Below are 24,722 nucleotides of genomic sequence, written 5' to 3' on the forward strand. Positions count from 1 at the left end.
GTGTTTGCTTTTGTTTTTCTCCACTTACATTATTGCATCGTCCAACACAGTAATTTGTTTGAACACAAATAACTTGCCAAACATTGTTTGAATACAAGGTACTGAATGTTTAAAATGTTTGCTCTTTCCTATGAAATTAGATTGGCCTTGTGCACCTTTGCTTTATTTTTCATTTGTAAATGTGACCAAGTTGCCTTCTTAAAATGAAAAAGGTTAGGCTTGTAGGTATTAATTTTTTTTTCAGGATGTCTATGATAACTTCATCAACTTTAACTTCTTAGATATAGCTATCATGATTTTCTATCGGCAAGCAGGTGGTGACTGATAGAGGCCATATGTTCTGCTTCTCAAAAACTAAAGCTCATAGGGAAAAACTGGTGTCAAAACACCTAGAGGGCTGAAATTTGCCCATGCTTAATCCAACTTACTTACTTACTTACTTACTTACTTACTTAGGCAATTCCTCGTAGCCTGAGGATGAATGTCTTCCAGATGTGGTGTCTTGGTGATGGGTCTGTAGATGGCTGTGGAACCCTATTCTTGATCCACATTTTCTCCTACAGTAAGGACATTAGTTTCCACGGAAGGTGGACCCGGTCAGGGTTGGTTTGACGTGCCTTCCTCTTGGCACGTTTCTCTCTTTCGCCTCCATTCGTGCCTCTTCAAATTCTGCAGCACTGCTAGTCACAGCTGACCTCCAGTTAGAGCGCTCAAGGGCCAGGGCTTCCCAGATCTCTGTGTCTATGCCACAGTTTTTGAGGTTGGCTTTAAGCCCATCTTTAAATCTCTTTTCCTGTCCACCTACATTATGTTTTCCGTTCTTGAATTTGGAGTAAACTGCTTTGGGAGATGGTGATCGGGCATTTGGACAACGTGGCCGGTCCAGCGGAGTTGATGGTGGAGGAGCATCGCTTCAGTGCTGATGGTCTTTGCTTCTTCTAGCACGGTGACATCTGTCCGCCTGTCTTCCCAAGAGGTTTACAGGATTTTTCGGAGGCAGCACTGATGGAATCATTCCAGGAGTTGCGTATGACGTCTGTAAACAGTCCATGTTTCACAGGCGTATAGCAGGGTTGGGAGGACAATGGCTTTATAAAGAAGCACCTTGGTATCCCTACGGATGTCCCAGTCCTCAAAATTCTCTGTTTCGTTCGGAAGAATGCCGCACTTGCAGAGCTCAGGTTTGAAGGATTTTTCGGAGGCAATGCTGATGGAATCATTTTAGGAGTTGCATGTGACGTCTGTTCTAGGAGTTGCATGTGACGCAGGCATATAGCAGGGTTGGGAGGACAATAGCTTTATAAACAAGCACCTTGGTATCCCTACAGATGTCCCAGTCCTCAAACACTCTGTACTTCATTTGGGAAAATGCTGCACTTGCAGAGCTCAGGCAGTGTTGTATTTCAGTGTCAATGTTGATTTTTGTGGAGAGGTGGCTGCCAAGGTAGCGGCATTGTTACATCGTTAAGCTGTATCTCTGGCATTGGAGAGGGGTTGGCTGGTGACTGCTGGAAGAGCACTTTGGTTTTTTCAATGTTCAATGAGAGGCTGAGCTTCTCGTATGCTTTTGCTAAGGTGTTTAGGGTGGCTTGTTTGTAAGTCTTCTTCTGAATGTGCACAGACCACATTGTCATCAGCATATTGGAGTTCTATATTGTAGTTTCTTAGCCAGTCTGTTTGCCAGGTCTTAGGGCATTGGTGGAGATGGAGGAGTGGTACCAGGAGTCTTTGAGGATAGACACCACATGTCTGCTTAAATCATTAAATATATTTTAATCTGTTTTTCAGTCAGAAATTAGTCCCAGAGTAGCTTATGTTTTGTCCTTTTTACAAGTCAAAATCTAAAAAATGGAACACACCAGGGAAAGAAGAATGAGAGAGTGCATAGCTGTTTTTCCTACATGCCCCGGTGTGTAAAAAGATACTTAGTATAGAAATAAATGGGAAAAAAGAGATAATGAAATTGTACCCCCAGAGTTGACCCCATACTATTTGACCTTTAAATTTTTCTCAGTATAGTAGGATAAAATCTCAATTCTTCAATAGCCAGCCTCTCTGCTTTTATCGACAATTTATTTTGCCTACCATTCAAGGGGCAAAAAGGTTTTCTATTATACATTTCCTGACTTGAATCACAGTGGGAGATCTCTCAAACTCTTTGGATTTAATCTTACTGCTACATCAAAAGGTTATTCAGAAGAAGTTGATCCAATGAAACATCTTATTATGCCAGTAATGGCTAATAAGACCAACTGGCTAAACTGCCTAGACAGGTATGTTATCAAGCACTGGTGAACAGCTCAAATTATGAACAGTTGCCAGGAAAAAGTAGCCTATTCTGTAGCTGAAACCTCATTAATGTGTCTATCAAATAGCAAACTTGGTCTGTTATTCATGTATAAAAACATAAAATATTTTATTATGCTTAACCACTGCCTAGGAGATTGTTTCCATTCAGTGGTTAAGATGGAATATGATGGTATGGGATGTCATCTCTTCCGTTTTCCAATTTTCTGAAATTTCTAGACCATATTCCTTCAGGAGCACCGCGGTAATATTAGGTGGATCTAAAGCCCAAAGTAGGTGTGCCTGCCTCTTGTATATGGCACTGCCATAACAAATCAAAAATATCTATTTTGAATTGGATTATAGATCTAGTGTAGATTGTATTGTCGAAGGCTTTCATGGCTGGAATCACTGGGGTGTTGTAGGGTTTTTTGGGCTATATGCCCATGTTCTAGAGGCATTCTCTCCTGACGTTTCGCCTGCATCTATGGCAAGCATCCTCAGAGGTAGTGAGGTCTGTTGGAACTAGGTAAATGGGTTTATATATCTGTGGAATGACCAGGGTGGTACAAAGAACCATAAAAATGAACAAAATCTGGCTACCAGTATTAAAAAACTCGAAAATTACAACAGCAAAACAACAGAAAGGAAACAATCAGGGACAGCTAATCACCTTTCAACAAAAGATTGCCCCAGGCACTAACAAGCCACACCAAACAACTGCCAGGCTATCAAATGCTAATCAAAGTGGTCAGTTAAAACATTCACACCTAGCTCCAGCAGACAAGAGTCCTTTGTCCCACCCTGGTCATTCCACAGATATATAAACCCTTTTTCCTAGTTCCAGCAGACCTCACTACCTCTGAGGATGCTTGCTATAGATGCATGCCAAACGTCAGGAGGTAATGCCTCCAGAACATGGCCATATAGCCCGAAAAAACCTACAGCACCTTAGTATAGATTCGTTCAATCCAGTTTAAAGCAGATAATGTGGATTATTTGTATTGATCATCTGGATTATATGGCAGTGTAGAAGGGGCCTGTATCATGCTTTTCTCTCTTTCTCTCTCCTTCTCCTTCATCATCTTCTCTTGATGGAAGTTGGGTAAGTAAGGGACAGGTTACTCTTGCTCAGGCCTGAACTGTACGTTGCAGCACTTGGCTGACCTTTATTTCACCCTGTCCTATACCCTAAAGCACGTTCTGTGCATTAGTTTCTCGGCCAAGTTGCAATTATTCAACCTAGTCTTGTGTTAAGAGTTTTCAGATGGAATTAGCAACAGCTATGTTCCCCTGAGCTTCTTTAGTCAAATATCAGAAAGTCAAGTTGAAGAGTTTTCCCTTGTTGCACTCTAAAAGATTTATAGTTATTTATTAAAATGATTTTAAAAGGTCCACAGGATTACGAACAGTATATCTGACAGTCCCTGTTCTCTGGCTCAAAACCTAAAATAAGACAGGATACACAAGGGGGGAAAGATGAAAGATAGGACTGGAATTTAGATCAGCTCCAGCTTTGTCCCGGTAGGATGGAGATTTGGCTGGTTGCTGCTTTTCCTCTGTTTCAAGAACAGTGGCAGTGGGAATTTGGAGAAAAGGGCTTCCAATAATTACAGTAGAGAGATGTGCCCGGGTGCTCTTTTTTCTCCATCTGATCTTTGCATATCCTCCAGCAAATATGACACACCTGTCTTGTTAAATAATTACATCAAACATCAGAAACTTGACACTTTCTCAGTTTCCTTTTCCCGTACAGTGAGTGCTATGCTTGGATGTTAAAATGTGTTTTGATTAAGTAAGTTGATCTGGAGATGGTGTTTTTAAATTACTTTTGTTACCTCAGTTCTTTTAGCTAGTTTTATTAGACACCTCTATTTTCTTAACCAGTCTTATAGTGAAATTTATGTGGGGAATAACTAGGAACTTACCTCTGGCTAACTTAAGGGTTGGTCTATATGCCAGTTTCTAAGACAGAATAATAATTCACTCATCTAATTTGACTTGGCTTGGGTTGTAGGAGTAGAAGAGGACTAAAGACTTCCTAAAATATCCCAGGAACATTCTGGGGGATTCGAGGGAAAAAATGGAGTTTATACCAACATACGTATCAATTTAGAAAGAATATGAAGGCAGATCCTGTTTGATTATGGCAGATTCTAAAGTTTTGCCAGGTAGAGGCCAGATGGAAGCAGCCAACCCAGAAGGCATAGAAAAACAGTCATCGAGGTGCCTCGTTGGAGCTTTAGATCTTTGGGTTTGGTAAGGACAGTGGTGTATCTGGGTGCGACTATTGATTAAATCTATATCTATAAATTTCCTACTGGCGTCCAACGGGGAAGCAAAACTCTAAAACCCCTCCACAAAACTCCACCAAAATTGCCATGCCCCAAGGACAACCCACTAGGTACAAACTAATCCAGTCAGAAATCAAAACAACACAACCACACACAGAAAAAAACGGCAAAACAACTGAGCATGCGCACTGGCGCAAAGTCCCTAGCGCGCGCACACACATGGCCGAACGGCCAACGCACTTCCCTCCCTCCCTTGCCCCGCCCAGCTCGAACACTTCATTGCACTTCCCCACGGCACACACACACACACAAAGAACGCAACTTCCTCTCGCCCCCTTCCCTCCACCCCCTTCTTCATCTTACTCCTCCCACGCTGCCTCCAAGCCCCGCTCCACACACTCCAAGCCTCGCCGTGCCGCATCCCCACTGGAAAGACATGCCCCCTCCCTTCGCCCCACCCCTTCCCTCCCTGAGACACTCCTGGAAGGAAAGGGGTGGGGCGAAGGGAGGGGGCGTGTCTAACCGGAGAGGGAGGGAGGAGGGAAGGAGTGAGTCACGGAGGAAAGGGGTGGGGCGAAGGGAGGGGGCGTGTCTTCAAAGTCGCCCCCTCCCTTCTCCCCACCCCTTCCCTCCCTGAGTCACTCCTTCCCTCCTCCCACCCCCTCTGGAAAGACACGCCCCCTCCCTTCGCCCCACCCCTTTCCTTCCAGGAGTCAATCAGGGAGGGAAGGGGTGGGGTGAAGGGAGGGGGCGTGTCTTCAAAGTCGCCCCCTCCCTTCTCCCCACCCCTTCCCTCCCTGAGTCACTCCTTCCCTCCTCCCACCCCCTCTGGAAAGACACGCCCCCTCCCTTCGCCCCACCCCTTTCCTTCCAGGAGTCAATCAGGGAGGGAAGGGGTGGGGTGAAGGGAGGGGGCGTGTCTTCAAAGTCGCCCCCTCCCTTCTCCCCACCCCTTCCCCCCCTGAGTCACTCCTTCCCTCCTCCCACCCCCTCTGGAAAGACACGCCCCTCCCTTCGCCCCACCCCTTTCCTTCCAGGAGTCAATCAGGGAGGGAAGGGGTGGGGCGAAGGGAGGGGGCGTGTCTTTCCGGAGGGGGTGGGAGGAGGGAAGGAGTGACTCAGGGGGGGAAGGGGTGGGGAGAAGGGAGGGGGCGGCTTTGAAGACACAATGATGGATCCGGACCAAAGCATTCAATACGCTCAAATATCCACACAGATGGAGTTTGAGGGCAATAGACCTTGACATTTGGGAGTTGTAGTCACTGGGATTCAGAGTTCACCTACACTCAAAGAGCATCCTGAACCCCACCAACGACAGAATTGGGGCCCCCATGACCAACAGAAGATACTCAAGTTTACCCACAAGCATAAAGAAGGGGGAGGAAGGAGGGATGCCAGAGAGAGAGAGAGAGAGAGAGGGGAAAGGAAGGAGTGTGTGAGAGAGGGGAAAGAGGGCGAGTGAAGGAAGGAAGAGAGGCCAGGCAGAGACTTCAAAACTCTTACTAAAGGCCACAGCAACGCGTGGCAGGGCACAGCTAGTGTCTTATATAAGGAGTTTTCACTAATGTTCTAAGAAGATTGTAGCCATTGCTTGCAACTCTTATTTATTTATTTATTTATTTGTCTATTTACTTCATTTATACCCTGCCTTACTCACCCTACAGGGGACTCACTTGTGTTAACCTATTATAATTTTTTTTCCTACACCTATAACCTATTTATTTATAGCCTATTATAATTTGTGTTAACCCTATTACAATTTGATTTTTCTACAATTGTGTTAATTTATTATAATTTCTTATTTTTTTCTAATTATTTTTCTTTTACATTTGCAAGTGTTTGTTGCATACAGTGCAATACTTTCTATCTGAACATGAGGAAGAACTTCCTGACTGTGAGAGCCGTTCAGCAGTGGAACTCTCTGCCCCGGAGTGTGGTGGAGGCTCCTTCTTTGGAAGCTTTTAAACGGGCTGGATGGCCATCTGTCAGGGGTGATTTGAATGCAATATTCCTGCTTCTTGGCAGGGGGTTGGACTGGATGGCCCATGAGGTCTCTTCCAACTCTTTGATTCTATGATTCTATGATTCTATTAATGTTCTATAATCCTTTATCTGATAATATATTTCCATTAAGGGGTCACAGTTTACTATCTAAATAAAAACATAAAAAGATATCATAGATTCTTACTTTACACCTATTTCTTCTTTGTCTACAGTCTTATAGGATCCTCTATATATGTTTTTAGTTTAACTTTACATTAAGGTGTTGAATCATTGGTTACCATTCATTAACAAAGTTGTCTAATATTTCTCCTCTTAATAATACAGTTATTTTGTCCATTATCAACATATCTATAATATATTTTTCCCATTCTTCTAAAGGAGGTATATCTGGGGTTTTCCAATATCTAGAGGGAGCCCCCGGTGGCACAGTGGGTTAAAGCACTGAGCTGCTGAGCTTGTTGATCGAAAGGTCACAGGTTCGATTCCGGGGAGTGGCGTGAGCTTCCGCTGTCAGCCCTAGCTTCTGCTAACCTAGCAGTTGGAAAACATGCAAATGTGAGTAGATCAATAGGTACCGCTCCGGCGGGAAGGTAACAGCGCTCCATGCAGTCATGCCGGCCACATGACCTTGGAGGTGTCTATGGACAACGCTGGCTCTTCGGCTTCGAAATGGAGATGAGCACCACACCCCAGAGTCAGACATGACTGGACTTAATGTCAGGGGACTACCTTTACCGTTACCAATATCTAGCATATACTATTCTAGCTGCCACTGTTGTGTAAAACAATTTTTTTCCAATTTTTCTTTCAAATTCTTCCTCAGGCATATTCAAAAGGTATATTTGAGGTGTCATTTTGAAATTTGTGTTTAACATTTATTCAAGATATACATGGATCTGTTTCCAGTAATTTTTTGCTTTGCTGCAAGTCCACCATGTGTGGTAGAATGTACCTTTTTCTTTCCCACATTTCCAACATTTGTTGGAGCAATTATACATCTTAGCTAGTCTCTCTGGTGAGAGATACCATTGCAGGTGCATTTTATAAACGTTTTCCTTTAGGTTTTGACATGCAGTGTATTTCATTCTTCTCTTCCATGTCTTTTCCCACTGGGACATTTTTATCTCTTGGCCTATATTTTGGGCACATCTAACAATAGAATCTTTTACTATTTCCTCTTCCGTGTGCCAAGTCAGTAAATTTTTGTATATATATGATATAAGACCTTTTGATTTCTGAAACATTGCCACATCAAACCATGTTTTCGCTGTCTGGAAGCCTGAGGTTCTAAGTTGTTCTTTACATTTCTCTCGCAATTGTCTGTGCAGAAGCCAATTGCATTTAAGGCACTTTTGGTTCAATTCTTCTAGGGATTTCATTTCTGGATTTTCTAAATCAGTCTGGATCAGTTCCCTGTAGGTTAGCCATTTCCCTTGGAGGATATTCTCCTTTTTATAATATTCCTCCTTTGGGTTTGGTAAGGACAGTGGTGTATCTGGGTGCTGTCCAGCAATCACTAGACTATTGATTAAATGTCTTATATAAGGAGTTTTCACTAATGTTCTAAGAAGATTGTAGCCATTGCTTGCAACTCTTATTTATTCTATTTACTTCATTTATACCCTGCCTTACTCACCCTGCAGGGGACTCACTTGTGTTAACCTATTATAATTTTTTTCCTACACCTATAACCTATTTATTTATAGCCTATTATAATTTGTGTTAACCTTTTACAGTTTGATTTTTCTACATTTGTGTTAACTTATTATAATTTGTTAATTTTACAGGGAGAAGGATTTTGATGCTAAGTTTATAATTTCAATGGAGAAAAATAAAACAACAATTACAAATATGAAGGTGAGTGTTTTCAGCTACTATGGACCTCTACATTTGCGAGTTTAACTTTGGAGGATTTGATTATTCACAGATTTGTTAAAAGTGGTCTCTTTAGGAATGTTTAGATCCTTCAATGTGACTCAATTGTCAGTGTCTGGCAGAAGTTGACCATAATGTTGTGCTGGAGGATCTGAAGCAGTGGTTCTCAACCTATGGGCCCTCAGATGTTTTTGCCTTCAACTTCCAGGAATCCTAACAGCTGGTAAACTGGCTGGAATTTCTGGGAGTTATAGGCCAAAATACCTGGGTTGAGAACCAATGATCTGAAGATTCCTAAAGAGAACAACTTGTCTAGGAATCTTTTGGTCCTCCATTTTAACTCTATGGTTCACTGGAATATGACCAAGGCCCCATCCACACAGCTGCTTTGAACTGGAATATATGGCAGTGTGGAGTCAGATAACCCAGTTCAAAGCACATATTGTGGGATTTTCTTCCTTGATATTCTGGGTTTTATGGCTGTGTGGATGGGCCCCTAGAGATTTGTAGAAAGATGTTCAAGTCATTTTTTAAAAAAAGGGTGAGTGGGCTAATTTTTTTTATTTTTCCTCTTTCACACAGGGGTCTTGAACCCCTAACTCCACTGAATGTGGACAACTTGCTTTTTCTATTTAAGGGGTGATGCAGATATTTGATTTGGACCGGGACCTTGTTAACAGTTTGTTTATTTTAACTTATGTTGTACTGTATATGTATGTGTTTGTTAAATGTTTTTGATATGGCCAATAGGCTAATCAATAAAGCGTGCTTACTTACTATTCATATCCAGTTCAGAAAGGTTAGAACAGAAGAGTGTCAAAGTACAGTAGCAATGGCTCAGGAAGGCTATGCATCCTTTGTCATAGATATTGAATTTGTGGTATGTTCAGGAGGTTTAAACTGTGCTCTACATCAGTAAGGGTCTAATTTATTTATTTATTATTATTATTATTTATTATTATTTACAGCATTTATATTCCGCCCTTCTCATCCCGCAAGGGACTCAGGGTGGATTATAGTGTACACAAATATGGCAAACATTCAATACAACATATACAGACATACACAGAGGCTATTTTAACTTTTTTCTGGCCGCCAGGGGAGCTGTCGCTTTCATCGTCCATCTGCGATGCTGATGAAGTACCTCCGCATTCCTCGCATGCTTCCCTGCTGGAGTGCTTCTTTATGGCCTCATAAATTTGTTAATTTTAGCCTCCCCACACTTTTAAGGTAGTTCCTTATTTTCCTACTTGACAGATGCAACTGTCTTTTGGGTTGCAAAGGTCGACAACAGGCTACACAATGGTTGGAAACCCACTCCAACCTGGGCTGGCTTCGAACTCATGACCTTTTGGTCAGAGTGATCTTAATGCAGCTGACACTCAGCCAGCTGCGCCACAATCCCGGTGCATTAATTTGGTTTGTTTGATTTAGATGTAGTAAAAATGGTTTATATAATTTATATTTAGTAAACAGCATTATAATTTTGTTAATCTTATAAGCTACACACAAACACACACACACAATTTCCCGTTCTTCCCATACTGAAAAGTAGTTTAACTGAAATGTATGACTAATAAGTAATTTCAGTAAAGTGTATTTAATCAGCTTTCTAAACAGAGAGAAATTATAAGCTTTATATTTGAATTTTAAAGAAGAAAACATATTGAAAATGAGTTATTGATATTAATCATAAATGTACAAGTATATGTGCTTATTGGACATATGAAACTGTAAGCAAAACAGTACCTAAGTTTATGCTGCCATATGTTCACTCATTGTTACATCAATGCATTTTATGAATCAATACATTTTAATGAACAAATCTTTAGATTGACAACATTGTACTTTGTACTTCTGGCCTTAAACCAAAGACACATAACAGCTTTTGTTATTACTGTCAAATAAAGCACAAGTTAAAGTAAATAAGCAAAGGACTTTGGAATCTTGTTTAAAAACCAAACCAGAAAAGAAGTGTAAGAATTAAGTTCTGCGAGGAAAAGACTGTGATATAAAAATTAAACTGCAAACCCAGTTTCTCATTACTCCATATTCAAAGAGTTATCTTTTATGTTTAAACATTGCTTTGTTGGACTAGTAGAGGAGACATAATTTCAAGATATGTTCTGTTATAGATTTGTAATCTCCAGAGAAGGTACTGGAAATGCATATAATTATTAACTTAAATTGAAAACCAGCTATGATTTGCTGTTTCTTTTCCTTAGATACCTGAAGGAGGAACTGGAGATTTGGGAAGGGAACGGACGAAAACATTTACATATGATTTCTCCTACTTCTCAGCTGATGCTAAAAGTCCAAACTATGCATCTCAGGAAATGGTAGGCAGCTAGACATTTATAATTTTTTTTCATAATGAAACTGCAGTGTTAAATTTTGTTACTAATTACTCATCTGTCTGCATGTTAAAAATGGCGAAGATATTTGAGATAGAACTGAAAACTACAACTACCTAAATTCTAAAGTAGTGTTAGACATGGCAAGTGTTTAGTATGAGATTAATTTGTTTATCTAATATACATTATGTCTTTCTTTTAAAAATAGTGCTTTTGATGTTTTCCCGTGATCCCTTTTTGCCTAAGAATTGTTTTTATGACCTCAGTTATCTAGATTTTTTATTTATCGTATCAGGCAACCAAACAGTTGTATTACATTTTTGACAGAACAAACAAACAAACATACAACAGACACAGAGTTTGCAAGCTTAGTAGTTGATTAAATGTCCTTTGACCAGTATCTGGCCACTTGGAGTGCTTCTGGTGTTGCCGCAAGAAGGTCCTCCAATGTGCATGTGGCACGGCTCAGGTTGCATTGCAGCAGGTGGTCAGTGGTTTGCTCTTCTTCACACTCGCATGTTGTGGATTCAACTTTGTAGCCCCATCTCTGAAGGTTGGCTCTGCATCTCGTGGTGCCAGAGCACAGTCTGTTCAGCGCCTTCCAAGTTGCTCAGTTTTCTGTGTGCCCAGGGAGGAGTCTCTCATTGGGTATCAGCCATTGATTGAGGCTCTGGGTTTGAACCTGCCACTTTTGGACTCTCGCTTGCTGGGGTGTTCCAGCGAGTGTCTCCGTAGATCTTAGAAAACTATTTCTTGATTTAAGTCGTTGGCGTGCTGGCTGATGCCCAAACAAGGGATGAGCTGGAGATGTCTCTGCCTTGGTCCTTTCACTATTGGCTGCTACTTCCCGGCGGATGTCAGGTGGTGCAATGCCATCTAAGCAGTGTAATTTCTCCAGTGGTGTAGGGCGCAGACACCCCGTGATAATGCGGCATAAATAAATAAATAAAGTTATCTAGATAAATAAAATATGAATAAAAGAGTCAAATATTTACTGATAATATACCAGTATTTGCAAGGCTTGCTAAACAGGCTGAATTTCTATTTTGTGGTGTATAACTGAAGCATTTTCTGCAGGGTCCACTGTAAACACTGCACCTTGTTGTCAACAGATTCAAGTAAATGCCTAAATGTCACTGAGTGGTATTGAGAAACCTTTTCCTGTTTCCAAACTTTTTTTGATCCCAGAATTGAGCTAAGGGGACCCCTATTTGAGATTGGGACCCCTATTTGAGATTGGGACCCACAGTTAAAGAAGCAGTGCTCTGAATCACTGCAACTCAGTGTCACCAAAGAAGTCCAAAATAATAATAATAACAAAACAGATGTCCCAGTGTACACTAATAGTACACAGGAAGTAAATAATGGTAGCTCACTCACACCAGAAAGCCTAAAAAGCTTTGTTCTACATTATTTAAAAAGGGGTAAAAGATAAAATACCAAATTATAAAAGCATACAACACGCCAATTAAAATGTAGTCATTTTAGTTTATTTAAACAAATAAGTTAAAAATTTCCCAGCATCCACAGAAGGCAAAATTCAGGCCACCAATCTGATTCAACAGATAGTGACTGAAGCTGATGACTAGTTGGATTGATGTGTATACATGGAGATACAGACCATTTAAGCTTCTTCTTCTGCTCATTAAATAATTCAAGTAAATTTTGAGTTCATTTTTAAAGACCCACACTTAAAAATACCTGTTTAGAAACTACATTGTATTTTTTTAAATTTCTAGAGTCTTTTTTTGTTTTGATTTCTTCTTAGTGTATTTGATAATTATCAGAATTATATTCTTTGGATCTTACATTTCAGTGCTTTCCAATGTTAACAGTTAAAGTAACTTTACTATCATAGTAACACTAATAGTAATACTAATAATAATAATACTAATTATTCTTAGTAATACTAATAATAATACAGGCGATTCTTGTACAAATATCCGACCTAAAACGACTCATAGTTACGAACAGGGATGAGACAACAGCAAATGAGAGAAATCTACCCCTAGGAAGGAAAATTCACCCCTAGAAAATTTAACATGGGAAAAAGTGTCTCCGCTGAAACTTTCTCACCAATCCTCATTTCCACATCCAGCCACATTTTTCAAAATCACAGGGACAGAAAGTGAAGTGGAATCTTCTGAACAGGGCACTGACAGCAAACAAACACCACAGGGGTATTAACCCTTCCATATGCTGTCCGAAGAGATAGATAGATAGATAGATAGATAGATAGATAGATGTATATGGGGTTGGAGTTATACTTTAAAAGGTACCTCTTCCAACTTACATACAAATTCAGCTTAAGAACAAACCTACAGAACCTATCATATTAATAACTTGGAGACTGCCTGTATTAACATATTCACTTTTTAATAATACTAAGGTCCCACTATATTTATTTATTTGCTTTATTTCTATACCGCATTTTTCAGCCTAACTCGGCGACTCAATGCGGACTATATAAAACACTATATACTGTTTGGCTTTCTCATAGTTTGTTTACTGCAATCCATCTTTCCACAGTATATGCAGAGCCCCCCTCCTTTTATTTGATTTCTAGGATGGGAAGTTGTTAATTCTTGTTTGGTAGATAAGCAGAAGACTGTGATGCTATTGCTCTATTATGTATTTAATAGTGGGATACAACAGGGATACCAGTGGCATGTATTAATGCTATTCTAAGGACAAGGAATTGGCCATAGTTTGCTTTCATAGCAGATGCCATACTTTAATGTTGTTGTTTATTCGTTCAGTCACTTTCGACTCTTCGTGACCTCTTGGAACAGCCCACACCAGAGCTCCCTGTGAGCCGACACCACCCCCAGCTCCTTCAGAGTCAATCCAGTCACTTCAAGGATGCCATCCATCCATCTTGCCCTTGGTCGGCCCCTCTTCCTTTTTCCTTCCATTTTCCCCAGCATAATTGTCTTCTCTAAGCTTTCCTTTCTTCTCATGATGTGGCCAAAGTACTTTATCTATGCCTCTAATATCCCTCTGATGAGCAGTCAGGCTTTATTTTCTGAGTATGGACTGGTTAGATCTTCTTTTGGTCCAAGGCACTCTCAGAACTTTCCTCCAACACCACAGTTCAAAAGCATCTATCTTCCTTCGCTCAGCCTTCCCTATGGTCCAGCTCTCACATCCGCAGGTTACTACGGGGAGTACCATTGCTTTAACTATACGGATCTTCGTTGCCAGTGTGATGTCTCTACTCTTTGCTATTTTATCGAGATCGGTCATTGCTCTCCTCCCAAGAAGTAAATGTCTGCCATGCTTTAATGAAGATACATAATTAGAAGTTATATTTTAAACTTTATTAACTACAACTGAATATTATCATTTCTCCCTTACCTCCCTTCTCCTTTCTCTCTCACTGTCCTTGTTTTCCTAGGTGTTCAAGAATCTTGGCACTGAAGTCCTCAAATCTGCTTTTGAAGGTTATAATGCTTGCATTTTTGCATATGGACAAACTGGATCTGGAAAGTCATATACAATGATGGGAAATGCTGTATGTCTTCTTTCTTGTAATTTTAATTGATTTTTATAAGTGTACTGTTATGTATACAAGATAACCACTGTATGCAGTATTTACCATAAGCAGTGTTTTGGTTATCCCAATTATTCTATGTCAAATGAAATAATTTTGACATAGAATATTTGGGATAACCAAAACACTGTTTATGCTAAATAGTCAACACATTCTAGTTTGTTTTAAACATCTGATGACAAGTACTTACCAGACTGACATGATTGGGCCATTTATATTTCTGTAACTGAGATACTGACACCTTTACTTTCTGATTGTTCAATGTACACAAACTTTGTTTCAAGCATAAAATTATTAAAATTTTAAATGTTTAAAAATTACTTTCAGGATATAAGATAGATATGAAACATAAATGAATTTTGCATTTAGACTTGGCTCACATTGTGAAGATATCTTATTATTTCTATATACAAAAACAGTTACAAGTATTCCAAAATCTGAATAAATCTGAAATCTTATCCCAATCATTTCATCATTGCCAATTTCACTTGCAGCTTTAGCAGGTTTTAAAGTTAGGTGATGGTAGTGGCATGTTTGGATAAAAGAGAAGCCAAGACCTTGAAATTCCACTTCTCTGCCTTTGAATACTTTACCTATAGTTTTTCAGATTATCGTATGAAATCGCTCTTGTTGTTTTAGGGAGATGTTGGATTAATACCTCGGATTTGTGAAGGCTTATTCAACAGAATAAATGAGAAAACAAGATGGAATGAAGCCTCATTTCGAACAGAAGTCAGGTACATTTATATAGCAGATTCATAACTGTATCTAAAAGTGTTGTCTATGATTGTGCCATCACCGCTCAAGCAGAGAGCTTTGAGATGATTGAACAGAAGCTCTCTGAAGGTTTAGGTGCTCTTACTGCCTATTACAGCGAAAAGCAGATGATTCCTAATCCATCTAAAACACAGACATGTGCTTTTCATCTTAAGAACAGACAAGCATCTCAAGCTCTGAGTATTACCTTGGAAGGAATTCCACTGGAGCATTGCAGCACACCCAAATACCTGGGAGTTACCTTGGACCATTCTCTGACCTACAAGAAGCACTGCCTGAATATCAAGCAAAAAGTGGATGCTAGAAAAATGTCATACAAAAGCTGACTGGCACAACCTGGGGATCACAACCAGATACAGTGAAGACATCATCCCTTACACTTTGCTACTCTGCTGCTGAGTATGCATGCCCAGTGTGGAACACATCTCACCACGCTAAAACAATGGATGTGGCTCTTAATGAGACATGCCGCATTATCACAGGATGTCTGCGTCCTACACCACTGGAGAAATTACATTGTTTAGCTGGTATTGTACCACCTGACATCTGCCGGGAAGTAGCAGCCAATAATGAAAGGACCTATTTATTTATTTATTATTTAAAAGTTTTGTATACCGACCTTCTCTTGAGGGACTCATACCGGTTTCCAACCATAATATCACATACAGTCAATAAAACATTATAATTCATATTACAGTAAAACATTAAAACAGCAATTACATACAATAACTACAGTGGTCAGTCATCACACTAAAGTCGTTGTTCATCATCCTCCATCCGTATCTCAGGGTGTTGGCTCATTTGTCGAATGCCTGTCTCCATAACCACGTCTTCACCGGTTTCCTAAATGTCAGGATAGAAGGGGCGGTTCTGATCTCCAGTAGGAGAGAGTTCCAGAGTCGAGGGGCCACCACCGAGAAGGCCCTGTCCCTCGTCCCCACCAGACGCGCTTGCGAGGCCGGTGGGACCGAGAGCAGGGCCTCTCCAGACGATCTTAATAACCTTGATGGTTCATAGGGGAGAATACGTTCGAAGAGTGGGCCGGAGATAGTGATATCTCTGGCCCAACCCCTGTTCAGATATCAGCCAGCACGTCAACGCCTTAAATCAAGAAATAGTTTTCTAAGATCTACAGAGATACTTGCAGGAACACCTCAGCAAGCGAGAGTCCAGAAGTAGCAGGCTAAAACCTGGAACCTCAACCCATGGCTGATGCTAAATGAGAGACTCCCTCCTGGGCACACAGAAGACTGAGCGACTTGAAAGGCGCTAAACAGACTCTGCTCTGGCACCATGAGATGCAGAGCCAACCTTAAGAAATGGGGCCACAAAGTGGAGTCCATGACATGTGAGTGTGGAGAAGAGCAAACCACAGACCACCTATTACAGCAACCTGAGCCCTGCCACATAAACAATGGAGGACCTTCTTATAGCAACACCAGAGGCACTCCAAGTGGCCAGCTACTGACCAAAGGACATTTAATGTAATTGCCAAGTTTTTAAACTTTGTTTTTAAATACATCACAATTGTACCCTTGGTTCGCTCTTGATACGACACACACACACTGGAATTTATAGTTTAAATCTACAGTAATATGTCTATATGAGGGTGCTTGTATGTGATCAAGTTTATAGACTGCTTTTAATCCTGAATAACCTTCTAATTTTAAGTAAATTTGTTTCACGTTCCAGTTACCTGGAAATTTACAATGAACGTGTCCGAGACCTGCTGAGGCGCAAATCTTCAAAAACAAATAATTTACGAATTCGTGAACATCCAAAAGAAGGGCCTTATGTAGAAGGTAAGATTGAAACTGCCTATATGTGTATTTCCGTATGTATTTTTACATCCAGCTGTATATCTAATTACCTTAAATATATTGGTTGTAAAGATAAACTGAAGTCCAGGGTAAATGAAGTTATAAAATTCTATGATTCAAGCTTGGCTCTGCTAATTTGTGTATAGCTTGTCTCTAGTCACTGTGTAAATTTTAAAGCTCTCCTCTAGTGTGTGATGTCCTGCTAATTGATTTGAGACTAATGATGGGCCTGGCTTATAAATCAAAGACACTCATGATGGAAGAGCACTTATTAGAATTTAATTGGCTCAATCCATCCCCTTCCTGTTTATGTCATAGTATCTTGAGAGTACAAAATGTTTAAGGAGTCTGCAGATTTTTCTTCAGGTCAGCATTTACCATTCTTAATAGTCTTCTGCAAAAACAAATAAATAGATTATCTGAAGCTCATCAGGTACTTCCACACTGTTGTGCCACAGTGGTGAGGTTCTCACCCTAACCACAAGCACATTCTTAATATTAATTTAGGGCTGCCTGATGTTTAAAGTAATGAATGTTAATGAAACAAATGAGTTTTATTTAATTAAATGTGTATTTGTCTGATCTGTACTTCTGAAGAGGAAATGCTTTAATGTGTTGTCGAAGGCTTTCATGGCCAGAATCACTGGGTTGTTGTAGGTTTTTTCGGGCTATATGTCCATGTTCTAGAGAAAATTTCTCCTGATGTTTCTTCTCCATCTATGGCAAGCATCCTCAGAAGTAGTGAGGTCTGTTGGAACTAGGAAAAAGGGTTTATAAATCTCTGGAATGACCAGGGTGAGACCAAGGATTCTTGTCTGCTGGAGCTAGGTGTGAATGTTTCAACTGACCACCTTGATTAGGATTTGATTGCCTGGCAGTGCCTGGAGCAATCTTTTGTTGAGAGGTGATTATATGTCCTTGTTTGTTTCCTCTCTGTTGTTGTGCTGTTCTGTTAGGTTGAAGATGGTCTGTGATATATTCAGTTCTGGTTTTGGCTGTTGCTTTCAGCTTTTGTGGAATTTTTATTTTTGTCTGTTGGTGTGGACAGCCATGTTCTTCTCCATTTTCCTGTAAGTGAGGTTGTCTATTTTGTCCCAATCCTGGGAATTCATCATCTGGCTGATGTTGATATGGAGGTGCAGCAGTTCCTTGTCTGTGTTTGCGAGTTCTTTGCGGATGGTGTGAATTCCGTCCCGTATGAGGTTGCGTTCCAGGCGGTCATAGATCCGGTGAGCCTGTGGTGTTTTGTCTAATCTCCGTGTGTCTTGGAACAACAGAGAGGAAACAAACAAGGACATCTAATCACCTCTCAACAAAAGATTGCTCCAGGCGCTGCCAGGCAATCAAATGCTAATCAAGGTGGTCAGTTGAAACATTCACACCTAGCTCCAGCAGACAAGAGTCCTTTGTCCCACCCCAGTCATTCCACAGATATATAAACCCATTTTCCTACTTCCAACAGACCTCACTACCTCTGAGGATGCTTGCCATAGATGCAGGCGAAACGTCAGGAGAAATGCCTCTAGAACATGGCCATATAGCCCGAAAAAACCTACAACAACCCAGGAAATGCTTTGTTTTCTAGTTGGAGTGTTGCAGCATGTGCTGTTTTAGAGTTATTTCTTCCTTTGTAAGACTGTGAATTTTAAGATTAGTTGACACCTGAAGAATATATACTAACTTACTAAAATAACTTCTTAAAATATATATGTTGCATAAATTTGGAAGGATGCCCTTGCAGTCTGTGAAGTATGCCGCTCCATTACTCATATGTGCTTGTGTTTTTATCAGACTTGTCTAAACACTTAGTACAAAATTATACTGATGTAGAAGAACTTATGGAAGCAGGAAACATTAATCGGACCACAGCAGCAACAGGAATGAATGATGTTAGCAGCAGATCCCATGCTATTTTCACAGTCAACTTCACTCAGGTAAAAGAAAGCAATTATTAGTGAATAATGGAATTTTTTTTGCATTGAGTTATTGGTTGAGCCTATTGAAATTGAGAGAGGAATTGAAATATGGCTTTTGCCTCCTACTGAATTAAGTGGAAGCAAATTTTACCCAATACTGAAAGAAGAATTATGAAGTCAGTGCAGTTTTTCTTTGACTGAGGCCTTGGTATAAAATCTCTTAATCTGTAGGTTTCACTTTTAATCTAAGACACATATTTTCTGGTTGTGGCTACTGCTGTGCAGTCTCATTCACCAGTTCAAGGAGAAAATGCTGAGATGAAAATATGTTTCTGAACTTTGGATGTAATAGAGAACCTGACTGAGCACAATTTAGGAAGTCTGTGATTGAATCTCGGTGTGTTTTTCATTTTTACCCTCAAATCAGAATCTGTGGACTCCATACTTGATTTGAGAGTAGCATATAGGAAGGGACATTTACCATTTCTCTTCAGTCTGAATACCTCATTCACAGCAGCTATTGCCTGCAAGGGTAATTGTGGCTTTGTGGGTGGCGTTTAGACTGGAAAAATAACACAAGTGAGATTCATGCCTCTCTTTCAAGTCATATTGCTTCTCTGATCACATCTGGGTTTAAATTAAAAAGGAGCAGCAGCAACAAAAAACCCACCTTGAAATCAAAAGCCAGCTTCATGTGTATTTCAGTCCTGAGATTCAACACTAGGAATAGAAAAGCAGAGAATTAATGGGTAAAGAGTGGGAAACTACATATTATTTTGAACACTGATCAGAGTAGCATCTGCATGCCTTACTCCTATCTTTGGGTTCTTTATTTCGAAACTCAGACATGCATGGACTCAGATTACTCAACAGAGACATATTATACCAGGTATGGACAATATAGAGCTCTTCAGAAGTTGTTGGGAGTCAACTTCTCAAGTCATTATAATCTGTGGTGAGAGAAATTATAGAAACTTCACTCCCACAACATCTAGAGGTTCACGCTTTGCTCATGCTTACCTATATAGTAACAGACTGTGTGATTTTAATATTTGGTTTTAATGTTTGATGTTTTTAACGGTTGGATTTTAATGTGTTTGTTTATTTTATTTGTATGTATTTGTGTGACATCGAATCATTGTCTGCTGTAAGGCTGCTCTGAGTCCCCTTCGGAGTGAAAAGTGTGGGGTATAAATCTATATAAATAAAAATGTAATATTCATTTGTGGTATTAATAGAACTTAAAAACCACTGGGGGAATTGCCATCAAATTTGGACACTAGACACTATCTCAAGCAAGCTATGTCCTCCACTCAAAAAAAAAAAAAAAGGATTTTGTCATTTGGGAGTTGTAGTTTCTGGGATTTGTCGTTTATGTATAATCAAAGAGCATTCTGAACCCCACCAACGATGGAATTGAACCAAACTTGGCACACAGTTCTCCTTTGACCAACAGAAAATACTGGAAGGGTTTGGTGGGCAGTGTCCTTTGGTTTTGGAATTGTAGTTCACCTACATCCAGAGAGCACTGTGGACTCAAACAATGATGGATCCAGACCAAACTTGGCACGAATATTCCATTTGCGCAAATATGAACACAGATTGAGTTTGGGGAAATAGACCTTGACATTTGGGAGTTGTAGTTGCTGGGATTCACAGTTCACCTACAATCAAAGAGCATTCTGAACCCCACCAACAATAGAATTGGGGCAAACTTCCCACACAGAACCCCCCATGAACAACAAAAAATACTGGAGTTGTAGTTCACCTACATCCAGAGAGCACTGTGGACTCAAACAATGATGGATCTGGACAGACCCGTAACCAGGATTTTGATTCGGGGGGGGGGGGGGGGGCTGAGTTTGATTCAGGGGGGCTGAGTCTGAGTAAAAGAGGGTCTGCCCTAGCAAACCTTTTGTATCGTTACCCCAATACCCCCATGCATATGGGATATATTGAGCATGGTGATCAAATCATGATATGAATAAACATAACAGTTTAAATAATGTACCAGTAAGGCCTTCTCACGGACTACCATGAGAATTTCGGGGGGGGGGGGGGGCTGAAGCCCCTCAAGCCCCTCCCCCCCCCCCCGACTACATGCTTAACTCTGGACCAAACGCTACATGAATACTCAATATGCCCAAATGTGAACACAACTCTTGACATTTGGGAGTTGTAGTTCCTGCAATTTGTAATTCACATACAATCACAGAGCATTCTGAACCCCACCAACGATAGAATTGGGCTAAAACTCCCACACAGAACAGCCATGTGGGCCACAGCAACGCGTGGCAGGGGACAGCTAGTGATAAATAAAAAAATAGAGGTGGACTATTCTTTATCATGCTCATATTGTAGGGTTCAGCCATTTCCGAAAATACCACCATACTTTAAATATATAGATGGCAAGGGGTGAGATGGCTTTCTTTCCTATTTCCTTGAAATGTGATTTATTAAGCACTTCGTGCTTTTTCCCATGATAAAGAATTCATTTGTAGCCAGAAGTGACATCCTAACATTCTGATGTCCTACTTATGGCAGCCATTGTTGTTTAGATTAGGATACTGGGGAAGGAGGATACAAATATAGCTCAGTAATTGAGCACATGCAGAAGCTACCATGTTGAATTCTCAACGTCCCCTGATAAATAAGAAAGAATCCTGCCTGTGACCCTTGAGAGCCACTGCTAGTTGTTTTCAACAATATTGGTTTATGACTACAAGTTATTCTCTGTGGGGTTGCTATCTTGTACATGTGAGTTTTCTTGAAACCTCATAGGGGTGTCAGAGGGGTCGCCAAAGACCATCAGAAAACACAGTATTTTTCTGATGATTGTGGGGGTTCAGCATGGAAAGCTTGGCCCAATTCATTGGTGGGGTTCAGAATGCTCTGTGATTATAGGTGAACTATAAATCCCAGCAACTACAACTGTCAAATGTCAAGCTCTATTTTCCCCAAACTCCACCACTGTTCACACTTGGGCATATTGAGTATTTGTGCCAATATTTTGTCCAGATCCATCATTGTTTGAGCCCACAGTACTCTCTGGAGGTTGGTGAACTATAACTCCCAAACTCAAGGTCAATACCCACCAAACCGTTCCAGTATTTTCTATAGGTCATGTGTGCCAAGGTTGGTTCAATTCCATCATTGATGGAGTTCAGAATGCTCTTTGATTGTAGGTGAACTATAAATCACAGAAACTACAACTCCCAAGTGACAAAATCAATCCCCCCAACCCCATATATCGAGTATTTGTACCCAATTTGGTCCAGTGAATGAAAATACACTCTGCATGTCGGATATTTACGTTACGATTCATCACAGTAGCAAAATTACAATTATGAAGTAGCAATGAAAATAATGTTGTGGTTGGGGGTCACCACAACATGAGGAACTGGATTAAGGGGTCGCGGCATTAGGAAGGTTGAGAAGCACTGCCCTAAGGGGACCCGGCGCGGCTTACATGAGGCCAAGCCCAACAGTACAGCAAATATACAACATAAAATACAAACAGTAAAATATAATGAAAATAAAAATAAATACAAAAACAATATAAATTAGCACACCAAACAATATAAAATCACAGTAACTGGGCAGGACGAATTGCAAGGATTAAAAGTTTTAAACACTGGCTAGGCAGGCCTTGTAGTGTATCAAGACAGAGGTTCTGAGGGACGAAAGTAAGTTTTAATTGCACTAGAAGATAAAGTGCTTCTGAGGACATTTTATGCAGGGTTTGGTCAAGATCAGTCATTGAAGGCACACTGGAATAGCCAAGTGTACATTACTTTTGTGTTAGAACTACTATTTATAGATTATGATACAAGTGTCTACCTAGTATACTTGCATTTCTATTATAACAAAGCAGGGGTTTTATTTCAATCATAGAAACATTTTAGGAACATATGGCAACATCTTGTTTTCTCTCCCTTCTTCTGTAGGCCAAGTTTGATGCTGAAATGCCATGTGAGACTGTCAGCAAAATACATTTGGTAGACCTTGCTGGGAGTGAGAGAGCTGATGCCACTGGTGCTACAGGTGTCAGATTAAAAGAAGGAGGGAATATTAACAAATCCCTGGTTACTCTAGGAAATGTTATTTCTGCCTTAGGTATGTTGTTTTAATTTGTTCCATGCTCAAATGAAAGCTGAGCTTCTTATCTGAACTGTCTCCAGTGTAAATGTTGCCTCCTTGTTTTTCTGTTTCACAGCTGATTTATCTCAGGATGCCTCAAACCCTCTTACCAAGAAGAAGCAAGTATTTGTGCCTTACAGAGATTCCGTTTTGACATGGCTTTTGAAAGATAGCCTAGGAGGAAACTCTAAAACAATAATGATTGCAAGTGAGTGTGTGTTAAATATGTGATTGTTACACATTTTTTATTGAGCAGCAGGTGCTGTTTACTCTTTACAGTAGCACTGTTTTTCCAGGAGAGCCTTAAAAATGGCTTGTTGACAGGGAGGAGAGTAGTGAAACTGGAGTCAATACTCTACGTTGGGTGAGAAAACTGTCCTTCTCTTTCTTGGATACACCATTCCAGCAGTATCGCAGGGCATGGACTCAAGCAGTATCTGTCCCTTCATCCAGCTTGCTGGGTTTCTGATGAATTCATCTTTAAGGAAGCTGCCCCAAAGTTTGTTGCAGATTTTCTTTTTTCTGTACTCAGACTCGAAGCCACAATGCCTCTTCCAAAAGTGAATGAGGAACAGTTCATAGGATTTTGAAGGAATCATGATGACTTCGAGGCCTTGATCAGAGTTGATGGGCAAGAGACAGAGTGACAGGTCTGGGTTAAAACTGATATAGTATCTGGCTATGGGATAACAAATAAATATATAAGAGCTCCCCCTTTCTTGCGACTTTCTTATCTTCCATAGGAGGGAGGTGGAAAAGTCTATGGGAAAAACCAGGAGTGGGGAGAAGGACAGGATGAGTCGCTTGGCAGTTTTGCAGCTAATTAGTGGATTGCACCACAAGTGATGGAAGCTATTGAAGAATTATTTAAAATAACTACTTAAAATTACTTAATGGGGAGTATTTTGCTACATAGACTATTTGCTACAGACTGTTTCAAACTCCTGTCAGAAGACAAAAAGGGTATGACATTCTTCTAAACATATGATGTCTTTTATTGTCTTCTTACTGGAATTTAAAACAGTTCACGTTGAATTATATTATGCTTCCTAGTAAAATAATATGTAAAATATTTTTTCTCAAATATTATCCTAATAATCACAATAGAAAAGGACAATTTACTTTCTCTCCACCTGAAACTGAAAGGGGTGTTTAGGATTTCTATGTGAAATCAGAGGTATATATAATTCTGATTCTGAATTTAATTTCCTTAGCTATTTCACCTGCCGATATCAATTATGGAGAAACCTTAAGCACCCTTCGTTATGCAAACCGAGCTAAAAACATAATCAACAAGCCTACCATTAATGAAGATCCAAACGTCAAGCTAATTCGTGAGCTTCGAGCTGAGATAGCCCGACTGAAAACCCTCCTTGCTCAGGGGAATCAGGTTAGCTGGCACTCAAGACATGAATAGTTTCTCTGAGTGATGCCATCTGTTTCAACATCTTAAGGGAATTGATGCTTTAAAAATTATACTGACTTGCATGAGTCAATCTTGTTTAATATATTCTTCTCATAACTTTGGATAGTTGATAACGTCAGTGTTGAATACCTTTTAAAATGTCTTTTACTACCTTTTACTATTTCATTTCCCAATGCTAGAGAAAAACAGTCTTTTTCTAGTCCTAGGAGAAGGTAATAGACCTTCCTTATCAGTCCTTTAGAGAATTATCCTCATTCCTGTTCTTGTCATGCCTATA

At 40.2% G+C, this 24,722-nt stretch overlaps 1 protein-coding gene across 3 annotated transcripts in view; it reads left to right on the top strand.

The window, feature by feature from the left end:
• KIF16B (kinesin family member 16B) overlaps positions 1-24,722 on the top strand; it is a 197,056-nt gene that overhangs the window by 17,098 nt on the left and 155,236 nt on the right. For all 3 annotated transcript variants that reach the window (XM_067469750.1, XM_067469744.1, XM_067469745.1), the window contains exons 2-10: positions 8,372-8,441; positions 10,685-10,798; positions 14,211-14,327; positions 15,006-15,103; positions 16,836-16,945; positions 18,755-18,897; positions 22,827-22,995; positions 23,096-23,227; positions 24,234-24,409. In XM_067469750.1, coding sequence (XP_067325851.1) covers positions 8,372-8,441; positions 10,685-10,798; positions 14,211-14,327; positions 15,006-15,103; positions 16,836-16,945; positions 18,755-18,897; positions 22,827-22,995; positions 23,096-23,227; positions 24,234-24,409 — 1,129 coding nt within the window. The remainder of the gene's footprint in view (positions 1-8,371; positions 8,442-10,684; positions 10,799-14,210; positions 14,328-15,005; positions 15,104-16,835; positions 16,946-18,754; positions 18,898-22,826; positions 22,996-23,095; positions 23,228-24,233; positions 24,410-24,722) is intronic.

Source organism: Anolis sagrei, chromosome 1 (assembly GCF_037176765.1).
Source record: "Anolis sagrei isolate rAnoSag1 chromosome 1, rAnoSag1.mat, whole genome shotgun sequence".
NCBI lineage: Eukaryota > Metazoa > Chordata > Lepidosauria > Squamata > Dactyloidae > Anolis > Anolis sagrei.